Raw genomic sequence first — 11,939 nt, 5'->3', positions numbered from 1 at the left:
AAGAAAGAAAAAAGCTGTTAAAATTCAGTAAGCAAATTGTCCGTTGGAATTAATGACTAGTTCATGTTATAAAGGTCTTTTGGTTTACCAATCAATTTGGCTAACAGTGAAATCACAACAAAATTCTTCCATGAGCTTCAGATTTGGCAATAACAACACACATGAAGTGCCAAATGCCAGGATGTCTGCCTTAATAATTTTTGTATAGGATCCAGTTTTCCAGACAAATCAACTATAGTCTAATTAATTAAAAACAAACAAACAAACAAACCCTCAAAATTTGACATAAACCATACCAGTCACCACAAGAAAATTTAATCTTATTTGACGTAAGCTTCCTTCCTACCTCTCTGCCCAGATCCAGGCAGTTCTCTTCTGTGTCTGAAGTAATTCTGGAAATAATTTAAAAAGCAAAGTCTTGGCTGAGGACCCCAAATGTTTTATGGTCAATGAATATATCCCCTGAAGACTTGCCTTACATCTAAAATGGAATACCAAGGATTCCACAACAATAGCAGCTAAAAAAAAAAATCCAAAATAAACCAGGGGGTTATCATCAAGCTAGATATAAGACAATGAACAAAAACTAATGAACAGAAGACTCACTGTGTCATGTCTAAAATTAGACTACATTGACATCTGCATTGTCACGGGTTTGTGGAATACTCAAAGCCTATTATATTATTGTTTTAAGCATCGTATATCTCTTTATCAATTTGATAAATACAGATAGTTCAGTGCATTGCTAGTTCAATGGGTAAGCAACACAATAATTTCTTACAGGAACAAACGATGGAGTCAGTGTAAAGAGGGACAATTGGTACAAATTGCAACACTGAAAAAAATGCAAACAGTAAGTCTTCTGAAGTTCCTGAAAGAAACAGGACAAACAGAAGAGACATCATTACCTCTGTCACTGCCTCACAACACAGGTCCTCAGTCCTGAAGTCGACTGCCTCAGTCACCTGTATAGATGAAACCAGCCTTGAGGGCAATGTGAGCTGCAGCAAAGTGCCAGCACAGGAAAGGAGATGGGAAAATGGAACTGGGAATGGGATGAGTGGGTGGGAGAACTCGGGATTTAGATCATCTGAAACTGACACGGAATCACACCTTCAACTGCTTAAAATAAGCCAGATCATTTTGAGGGAAATGAGTTAAGAAAGTACATGGGTGGCGATCTGGGCAGGCTTGAGAACATTGAACCCTCTATGTGAAGCAGGGATAAGAAGACAGGACAGGCTGAGGAAGATAGAAAGCTTCCTCTAAGTTGGATCTGACTAGACACAGTTTCCAGCACACCGGACATACCACTGGTCTCACATGCCTTATCATTCCACTTGAAACTGCATATAGCAGAGTGATTCTGCCCAGGAGATTTAATGAAGAAACTCCAGGTTACAGTCTGAAGAAATCTAGCCAAGTAACAGAAAGGAGGGAGAAAACTAGTGGAACAATTGTCCTTGTATCACTGCATGAATCCATGCACTGAAATGAGCAGTAAAATCTGATCAAAAAATGAAACAAAGACACAGGATCTAAAAAACAAAAAAAAATCACTGAAGCTTTGAGACTTTATGCCACCAAAACACAGACATTTCTTGAACCATCCAGGTAGTTCATCTGATTCCAATCAACTGTGCTTGCAGAATGTGTGGTTTGATCCATATGCAGAAATATTTCACTGAGATGGAAAGTGACAAATCATAACACAGGTCTGGTGCGACTCATTCAGAAATTAATTTTGGAGCTCTCATTACCATAACAACGCTAATAAACTCTAAGTCGCTCAGATAAAGAGAAATAAAAGTTGGTTGCTGGTTTAAATCATGAGCTAGAAGATCTCAAAGCCCCTGTAGTGTGCATGCATAGAGAATCACGGGATATGCTGAATTCAAGAATAGTGGGCAGCTTACGAAAGAGATCGTTAATGAAAGCTTCCTGAAACCCAGGATATTTTAGACCTCACAGGAAACAAGCAGAACTGCAATGCATGGAAACTACGGAAGGCAAAGTAACACCCTGGTGAGAGGGGAGACTCTGTGAGGTAACAGATCCACTCACATCCATTCCTGAGCTTGGTGGAAGGCAGACTCAGATGCGAATGGGACGACTGCTCAACAAATATTAAATGTGACAGGAACAAGCCCCTACAGCAGCAGTTCTCACTTTCTACACGACCTTTAATACTGCAATTGCCTTATCCATTCAGCTTGGTTTCACCCCTTGTCCTCACGTCACTTTTCTCTTACATTTATAACCTCTACTATAAAATCAGGAATATATTTGCACTTTTCCTCATGTACAATTGACTACAGCATTCCTTGAAACGCCAGAAAATTTGCTTTCGTTTCAGACCATGCACATTTTTTACACAAAAGCATTTCCAGCGCCGGTTTCTGCTGCCACAGCCGTTTCGTAGCCAAAAGAATGGGCCTTTTTTTTTTTTTTTTTTAAGTGTCAATAATAGAAAGTAATAAAAGCGTGACACATCCGGAGGCGCTGGGAGCTGCTCCTGTGGGAGCGGCGGAGGGAGCACGACCCTTTCCCGGTCCTTGTCACACCATTATCGGATCAGCCCGGTCAGGTCAGCGCTGCTGATCATTTACTGTTGGGGGGTGGTGGGGGGGTGTGAGCAGAGATGATGCTGAGAGCTTTATATTTTTTTATTAATATTATTATAAAGTTTTTTTATTATAAGGTGTTCCATCTTCTGCTTAGAAAGACACTGCTCCTTCTTCCACCTAACACCAGTGGAAACACTACATGTTCCCGCCCCATCTTCCTTAGAATTTTAACACCAAAGCAACCCACAAGAACCGGAAACCGGCCAACCAGCCAACCAAACTCCCAAATCGGGGCTGTTTTGGCGCAGAAAGCCTCTGTACATACACATGAATGATAATTTCATAAACAAAGCATTAGCGAAACGCTACACCGCTAAGTCTATGTCGGCGGCTGCTCCTGCCAATCTAATTACAGTTGTCAATCAAGGTGACTTCAGGGCAAACACCTTCCCGTCCCCGGGCCGGTCTCCCCGAAGGGCCCGTCCCCCCCAGGGCCGTCCCCTCACAGGCAGCACCCCCGCCCCGCACGCGCCCCCTCAGCCCCCGCCCCCCCGGGCGCGCACGTGCTGGAAGCAAACACCGCGCGGCGCATGCGCGGCCCGGCCACCCCTCCTTCCCTTCCCCCCGCCCCGCTGGGGGCCGGGGGGGCCGCGGGGGGGGCCTCGGTCTCCGGGCGCCTGATTGACTGATGTCATTGCCCCGGCCCCGCGCCGCGCCCGCCCATTGGCTGCCCGCGGACCGCTATGTGCGCCGCGCCGCCTGGTTGGCTGTTGCCGCGCGGGCCGCTGGCCTATCCCAATTCGGGCCACGCAGATTAGGGGCCTTGGCCCCGCCTCCCGTCCCGGCCCCGCCCGCCACCGCGTTTTCGTCCCTCCCATTGGCCATTACCCACTCCGCTCCGCCTCCTGTCACGGCGTTGAGCGCTCCGATTGGGTGGCGGCCGAACTCTCTGGGCGACAGCCCCACCCTCGGCCCCCCCGGGGCGGCCACTCATAAAGTTTTGTTTGGAGGCGCCCGGGCCACGCCCCCTTCATCTCCCGGCCCCTCCCCCCCGCGAGCGCGGCCCCGCCCCCGCCCTGCCCGCGCGGGCGGGGGGAGAGGCGGCCGTTGGGGCGCGCGCGCGCTGGCGCCGGCGGCACCTCCCGTGCCCCGCCGTCCCCTCCCTCAGTCCCGCTCGGCGCCGCCGCCGCAGCACCCGCGGAGACGGAGCCGCTCTGCGTAGCGCTGCCTCATCCTCCTCTTCCTCCTCAGCTCCGCTGTCCCCCGGGCACGGTGAGCACAAGCCGCGCGGAGCTGGGCTCGCCTCCCTCTCCGCGTGTGGGGAGCCGGGGCGGTGCTGTGGCCGGCGGGTGGGGCGGGAGGGATGTTGTGGGGCTGAGGGGGCTGCGCGGCTCTGCCCCCGCCCCGGCCCCGCGGAGCCGCTGCGGGCGCGGCCGCCGCTCGTCGCGGCTGGCGCTTGGTCGCACTTGTCACCCGGGACCAGGCTGGGCTTTCTCGTCCTTTTTCAAATCTGTCACATTGCCTGGGAAACTTCCCCAGCCCGATACAACTTTGAGCAAAAACGCAAAGAAAAAAAAAAAAGGACAAAAAAAAAAAAAAAAAGACCAAAAAAGCCCATCTCCTTTAATGTTACAGCTGCTGGAAAAAACACAGCCCGGCAAGTTCCTCTTAAAATATAATTGCAACATCACTCCTTTGGAGGAAGCGAGACCTGGAACATAGGACCGCAGGGAAAGCACTTAATCTCTCCTCCTTTTGTGTAACGTGGGAAAAGACTGGGCTTTTCTGTGCCGTAGGACTCTCCGCTGGGAGGTTTAAAGCCTTTTAAAGTATTCCGGGGCTTTTCGGAAAGATCTTAAGTGCAAATTTCTCCTGCTGTAAGGCTCTAATCCGGTGAATTGAAAATGAGTTTGGGTATCTGAAGGGATTGCTGTGCTGGGTTTTTTCTGTCGTTTTCGGAAACGCAACCATGCCGGTGCTGGACGTGGCTTGTCTGAAATCTGGGTGTATTCACTCGCCACCCGATGGTTCTGACATCTCCTTCTGAAACTTGTGTGCGCTTTATACTGCCTTTGGCTTGACTGACCTTGCTCAGCGGAATCCTTTGTATTATTGGTACTTCCAGATCTTGTATAACATCTGCCAGTGCTATAGAAATACAATTAGGGTTTTTGGATGTCTGTCCTCCTTCCTGTTTGGTTTTTCTCACAGATATCTTTTTAAAAGTCAGAGACTGAGATTAATGCAGCTTTTTTTTTTTTTCTTTCCTCCTTGTAATTCAACAGATGCAGTTTATGTTGCTTTTTAGTCGCCAGGGGAAACTGAGACTCCAGAAGTGGTATGTCCCATTATCTGACAAAGAAAAGAAGAAAATCACAAGAGAACTTGTTCAAACGGTATTAGCCCGCAAACCGAAAATGTGCAGCTTCCTCGAATGGAGAGACCTGAAGATTGTCTACAAAAGGTTGTTCTGTCTCACTAACCTCGTAATTGCCATTCATCACAAACAGTGTAATAAGTAGAAGGAGAATAATGAAGATTGTTTGTGTTTTGGTTTTGGTGTTGTTTTTTTTCCCTTCCCTCTGCTGTTTACAGAGAAGACTGACTTTTCCCTTGAATCTAATTTGATAACCAAGTAGGAATCATTCATGTGTGGAAAATCACTCATGCATTTAGAAATGTACTGAAGAAAAGAAATGAGCTTTCCTTCTACTTTCATAAGGAGTGGCAGTTCTTGCTACTCCGCTTAGGTTCACACAGTCCATACATGCTTCATATTGATAGGCATTTCAGATGTAATAGGTGATAAAGAAAAACTTCATAAATGTGCACCTCAACCAATGACTTCATAAATCACATGAAAATGTAACTTGCTTTTTAAGGCTCACAAAAATAAGAAAATTTTTCAGAGTACTTAGTTTGGTTTATTTGAATTTCATTTTGGTTTTTTTTGCTATGAACACAAAAAGGGATTTCTACTAATTGAAGGAATCATGGCTAGTTGTGTTTTAGTGCAAGTACTGAAAGAAACTGTATCAGTTTCTTTGCAGTAGTTTCAGTTTTCAGTTGTTCCCTAGCCTTTCTAGGAGTATGTGTCATGCATTTTTTATATTTGTGTTGATCTTTAGAATGTATCAAAATGTGGTGGTGTGAACATAATTTTCTCCGCAAAGCAGTAATCCACCTCCTGTTGTGCTAGGCTGCGTCTCTTCCATGTAGAACTGCTGCTACAAAGTCTTATCTTCATTCCCTAGTTAGTTATAAACTTCAGAAGGTTTATGCATTCTTGTTTTCCTTTGAAATGGTAGGTAATTTGTGCCCTACAATAAACATTGTTGTAGTCTCTGTAGGTAGGACAGAGAGATCTGGAGCCAAAATGAAGAGTTTGTAACTTTTCCAGTGTAACAAATCACAGAATCACAGAATATTCTGAGTTGGAATTAGTAGAATCAAATATGTTTAGATGTTTTAAGTCCTGTCTTCACACAGACATTGGTGTGTGTAACATCATGTGTGTGAATATTGCTTACGTGTGGCTCTTTAACATGAGGAGGAAAGAGGAGGAGCAATGCATGAGGCTGTGCTGGAAGAAATCATGGACAGTTTTTTTTTCTGCCTCTCACTTTCCTCACAAAACTTCTTGTAATGCATGTAGACCAGCTTGCTCAAACACTTGGTATACTTCCTTAAGTGATAATGCCTGGAAGTGCTTTACCAGCTGGGCTTCCATTAGACTAGATCAGAAGAATGAGGCACGAGTAGGGCTGTCTGTTCCCTTCCTTGCCCAGTCTGGAATAGCAGTAGCTGTTCTGGGGATGATTCCACACAACTGCTTTCCCCCCCCTTTTTATTGCTGTTAACAACTACTTGCCATGTCCTTTTGTGTCTAGGGAGCTGGTGGGTATGACCGTTTGAGTTGCTGCAAGTTGTGGTGTTCTTGCATCTCAGTAGTGTGCTGTGGGTCCTGTGGTCAAGGAGAATGAGGAAATTTGCTGAGAGATGTATTTTAGACCATTTTTGACTGGATGTAGACTGCAGTCTGTCTGCTGGACTGCTGGTGTGCACAGCTGACTGCAGTAGCTTATTTCACTGTCTGCAGACCAGTCTGGCACAGGGAGCCTATGAAATTGCTAAAGATGAGCTTGCACCAAGCTAATGAACATCTCAAATCTTGCCTTTCTTTTACTATTTTTCCCCCCTAAAACATCACCAGAAGGAATAGCTATAAGAGGTGATGGTTTAAATTCCTGTGTCTGATAACGCTGACAGCTTTTACATGTGTGGGACTTCTTCCAATCACCACACCATAACTAAAGATGATGAGTACTAGCTAGTGTGATTTCTTTGAAAAGGGTTATTTTTTGTAGCTGAAAAGGTGTGTGGCTTAAAGAGAAACGCACCTACTGGAACTCTGTGTGCTTTGTGAAATTGCAAAAGATGCTCCAAAATGCTCACAGACAAGAGGCTCCTGAGCATCTCTACTGAGATCTGCTCATGTCTGATCTATTGCTGGGAGGGATCTGAACCTGCTGGTGCAAGTGTTTATCAGTATACACTATAAAAGTGTGTACACAGTGCTATTGTACATGGTGCACGTGCATATAGCTGTTAAAAGTCTTAAATTGCTGAAATTTGTGCTGTTTTTGTTTTTAGAGTATATTTATTTTCCACATGTAGGAGAATTGACCTAGATATTGCTACTCAAAGAATGGTTGGCTTTATTAGAAGTATACTCAAGGGTCTCATCATTGTACCTTTTTGCAAGAACAATGAACTCAAATGAAGAATTGGCAAGACTATAGCTTTAGCTTTCTTATGATACTTAACATTTATTAAGACAGCTAGACTATTTTGATTAGTCTCCTTAGCTCTGTAGAATCTCATTTTTATGGGATGTTTTCTGAATGAATCTTCAAGAAAGCAGAACTTAAAATCCATCTAAACGTGTGTGGCGTAACTTTTGTTTTGCTTGGTTTCCTACAGGAGCATTGATAACATTTGCAACATAGGCTCAGTCATTGCCTTAATTTTTTTCCTTTAGCAGTACAAAACAAGACAGAAAGGTGCCCTGCTTTTGTTATGATTCATGAATTGGGTTATACATATTCTGTAGCTGGGTTTGGAAGATTAAAAAAGGATGTGAGCTTCTAACTTGAAGAATCAGAGAGATTTTAAGTGACTAGCTAGGAAAAATAAAATAAATGTGAGAAGCCAACAACAATTGCACTTCATGAAAATAGAGGGGGGAATCATCTACAGACATCTAATTAGAAACTTTCCCTCTGTGACAGAAAAAATGTGCTAAATATTAAAATTTCTAATGTTACTAAAAAAAAGGAACTTAGGATGTGATTTTTTTTTTCTTTGAAGACCTCATCTGTTCACTATTTTAGCATCTGGCAGTATGAGTTATTTTCATTGTGTAGTATAATGCAGTCAAAATCAGATATCAGAGAATAACTGATTTTATATAAATTTTACTTTGTTAGCATTTGGTTAATTGCACTAATCGGATTTAGTTGTTGATTGTTTTTTTGATTAAGGGTTGTGGCTTTGTTTTTATGTGTCAGTTTGGAACTGTGTTTGCAATATGAAATTATAAAACTGTCATTGCTGCCCTTGATGTTGTGGCAATTGCCTTTTACTTTAGCATGACTTAACCAAGATCATAGTTAAAGACTTACAGATTGGGTTTTAGAACTTTCTTGCTACGCTCTCTCCACTGAAAGTAGCAATGGAAGAGCCCCTTGTGCAGGTAGTCTTTCTCTTCACTCTGTTACGACTGGAAGGTACAACCGTGTGGCCAGTGGGATGTGCCAGCAGTTGGCATGATCCCTCTTTTTCTTAGCTGCCAGTTGTGTCTGTTAAAACTGCTATTATGAAGTTGATTAGATAGCTTTGTAAAACTGGCTGAATGCACAGTTTATAGTGAGTTAGATACTTGGGTTTGATAATTTTATTTAGATCGGGTCTTCTTTGTACAGGATTCTTGTTCATGTGGCACTAGGAGGACTCAGCATCAAGAAACAGCAGCTTTTTTTTTTTTAGAGAACTATCAGTATGAAGTTCTTGTCCATTTCTAAAACTGCTGGGGTGTATAGCCTTGCTGAAATAAGAAACTATAAAAGAAATACTCAACTTTGGTAGACTGTCCTGGAGTCTCAGAAGTTCTTGTTTTATTAAAGAAATGCATACATTTTTTGGGATGAGAAAAAAATCTTTTGTCAAGCACAACCTATTAGTTGTCCCAGTTTTCATTTGGGCAACTATCACCAAACCACAAATCCTTGGGCGCCCTTGAGCCCAACCTGTCTGCCCCTTGGTTGTCATTTACAGTTTGGTTCTGTTTGTGCGAAACTCTCTAAGCTTTGAACTTCTACAGTTAGGATCTACGTGCAAAGTGACTGATGCTGACAGACTTACGGCTTGTTTGCAAGTTTACCTGGTGACAGACTTCCAGGGACTTCAAGCAGGTGTTGTCTCATCTAGTAGGAGAATGCCACTGAGCTGGTAGGATTTGCAGTTTATGCATAAACTCTGCTCACAGAGACCTGATCTTGCTGCAGAGTTACCGAACCTGGCTGTGAGCAGAGTAGTGGAGATCCTGCCTGTTGTGAGGCTTCCCAGTACTGAACTATTGCAACTATTAAGAGGGAGATGCATGGATTTGTTTACTATCACAAAAAAAAAAAAATCCTAAGGCCATCTGTCTAAAGGCAGGAATTTGTATAAGTACTTACACCTGCTGTGTTACCTTTTTGTTTTTTTGATTCCATATTACATTTTTAGGCCAAAAGTTCTGTGATTTTGTCCAACTGCTTTTGGTCTCTCTGGTTTTCACTCCCTTTCTGACAAGTGAAGGATATTTATCATAAAATATTTTCCTAAATGAGGGTAAGCAGCTGAGTTGAGCCTGAAGATTCTTTTAATAGTATCTAGTGAGAAAAAAAGACCATATTTGCAATAGAAATAAAAAAGGCAGAATGTTTCTTCCAGACTTCACTATATTTGCTTGTAGGTGTGCACTTTACTATCAGAATTTGACTTTTCATTGGATGCATATGAAAGACAGGTCTCTGTGAGGCTCATTGGGAAGAATCTGCTGCTGCAGAGCAGAAATCTTTTATAGCCCTAGTGCAGTAATTTGCTCGTGTTTGTGTGGATACTTTCCATGTAAACTTCTACACTTGGCAAAACCTCTGGTGTCTGCTCTAGACTGTAAAGGGACACTTTTTTTCTGAAGCCCTGACCTGCAGGGAAAAAAATTACAGTAAGCTATTGCCTCTGAGAATTTGGGTCTGAAGCATTCCTTTGTGGTATGCTCATGCTCTTTGCAGTGATAGCTGACTTGTTTATACTTCTCTGCTGGTTACCATGTAGACTTATTAAATCTGCATTTGTTTTCTTTTGTTGAGTAGTGATCCATTAGTCATGGTTGGTACTTAGAAAATACATGGAAAAATATTATCTGCATAGAATAATAGATACCCAGACCTTCATTTTTTGTTAATACCCTCTGAGTAGTTTTTGTTTCTTAGTATTATTTCTCCAGAACTGCAGTTGGCAGAGCTTGAATGTGTAGTCTACTTACTAGCTGCCAAATACAGGCTTTGAAAGTATGTTGCATTCTCTTTTAAATGAGGACACTGAGAGCAGGCCACTTTCTGGGAAAGTATTTTATGTTAGTCTCCCTCCCCACCCCCCTCCTTTTGTTTGATTTTTTTTTTCCATAAAATAGTTCTGTGCATCCAAACTGACTCTTAAGTAATAGAAAGCACAAAAGGTCTGTTCATTGTGGATAAACTTAAAATATTTGAGTCAAATTTGATTTGATAATGTCTGCTGGTATGTGGTTTAACTTGTGTTTAAGCCTTGTAAGGAATCAGTTTAACTGCACTTCATCATAATCAGTGCTGCTCATCTGAAGGTGATGAAAGCTTTGTTTAGATGGATTTGGCCTGAGTGCTGGTGATTAGTGTAAATGTCAAATAATGTGTCAAATCTCTTTTTTTCTACAGTGAAATATGATAACATGGAGTTTGACTTATGAATTCTTGAGTAGGTTTGAAAGCATGTTTTTTTATGTATAGTATCACTTCCTAGTACTCTTTAAAATAGTTTTGATTTCTTGTACAGATTGAATCTTGCAAACTACTACAGTGACTGTAGTCCTTGAAAAGTTAGGGAGGAACAAACACAACAGTAAAATGAAAAGAACTGTTCTCAGATAGGACTTCTCATGAGCTCACAAGTCTCCATGGTGAAGACATGAAGGAGTGAGGGAATGAAGATGTTGTCCTTCAGTGGAAGTCTTTGTCTCTTCTCCCATCATGTCTTGTGGTAGGATGGAAAAAATCACAGGCAGTAACATCTGATAATAGTGAAAAGCTTTTGTATAAAGTTACTCTGATTACTCTTCATGATGAAGCCATGACAATTTGACTCAGAGCAGAGTGGGGAGGAGGGGGGAACACTTTCTGGACTATAAATGGAACTGGATTAGTGTCTGGGAGATGAATTTGAACATACCTCAAAATACAGCATTTTTTTGCAGGACTTCTAGGCAAAAACTTGACAATTTTTTTCGGGGTTTACAAAGTCTTGCCTGATAACATACTGCAATGTTTAAAAGCTGCATTGATTTCTCTGTATAGGAAACAACTATGCACCTTAAATTTGGCATTCTCATCGGAATGACTTCTTTTTCACTAGGGCTGACTACTCAGACTGTTTAATGTGGCTAGTTGTCCCCTCTAAAGAGGCAAACAAAAGCTGTTTCTGATTCATGTAAATTAGCAGTTACAACAGGTGGTACTTGAAATCTGGTTTGTGCCATGTATGACTGAGCAGCATATGGTTTGGGCACTTTAGAAAAGACTAAATGGGGTTTTCAGCTTTCATTCCTGTTTTGGTTTTTTTTATCAGCTTTTTTTAAACATGACTTGAACAAATGTATGGTAGAACACTGTAGAATTGGATGGTCTTTTTATTAAAGTGGAACTCCTATCATATCTGAAGAATTCCATCTTCCAAGATGGAAGTAGATTGCTTGAAACTATTTGATGGACTCTCATTAGTCTGACGCCAGGACAGTTGGTAGTGATCGAGTTGTTGGTTTAAGAGTAATTGGGGTATATGACATTAGTGTTGTTTTTGAAGTTTTTTGAATTTGTTAAATTCTCTTTAAAGACCAAATCCTAATGGCTAATTCAATTTGTCTTTCTCAAGGCATTTTCTGTAGTTTTTTAATATTTCTGTGTGTAGCTTGTGTGATAAAGATTTAAGATTGAATCTGTTGATTAATATACTGGTGCTTAGATGTTACAGAACAGTAAAGAAAATATCATGCCTCAGAATTCTACCGGGAGACCA

The 11,939-nt window shown here is 42.3% G+C and overlaps 1 protein-coding gene across 5 annotated transcripts in view; it reads left to right on the top strand.

Annotated features, from left to right (window-relative positions):
- Window positions 1–3,684: 3,684 nt before the first annotated feature.
- AP1S2 (adaptor related protein complex 1 subunit sigma 2) overlaps window positions 3,685–11,939 on the top strand; it is a 31,751-nt gene continuing 23,496 nt past the window's right edge. For all 5 annotated transcript variants that reach the window (XR_007630869.1, XR_007630870.1, XM_050331982.1 and 2 more), the window contains exons 1-2: window positions 3,685–3,839; window positions 4,853–5,031. Coding sequence is in view for 3 of the 5 variants with exons in the window: in XM_050331982.1 (XP_050187939.1) it covers window positions 4,853–5,031 (179 nt within the window). In the remaining 2 variants the exon portion in view is untranslated. The remainder of the gene's footprint in view (window positions 3,840–4,852; window positions 5,032–11,939) is intronic.

Source organism: Myiozetetes cayanensis, unplaced genomic scaffold (genome assembly GCF_022539395.1).
Source record: "Myiozetetes cayanensis isolate MyiCay16 unplaced genomic scaffold, myiCay2020 scf5-8, whole genome shotgun sequence".
NCBI lineage: Eukaryota > Metazoa > Chordata > Aves > Passeriformes > Tyrannidae > Myiozetetes > Myiozetetes cayanensis.
This window is presented reverse-complemented; position numbering and strand designations above follow the sequence as displayed.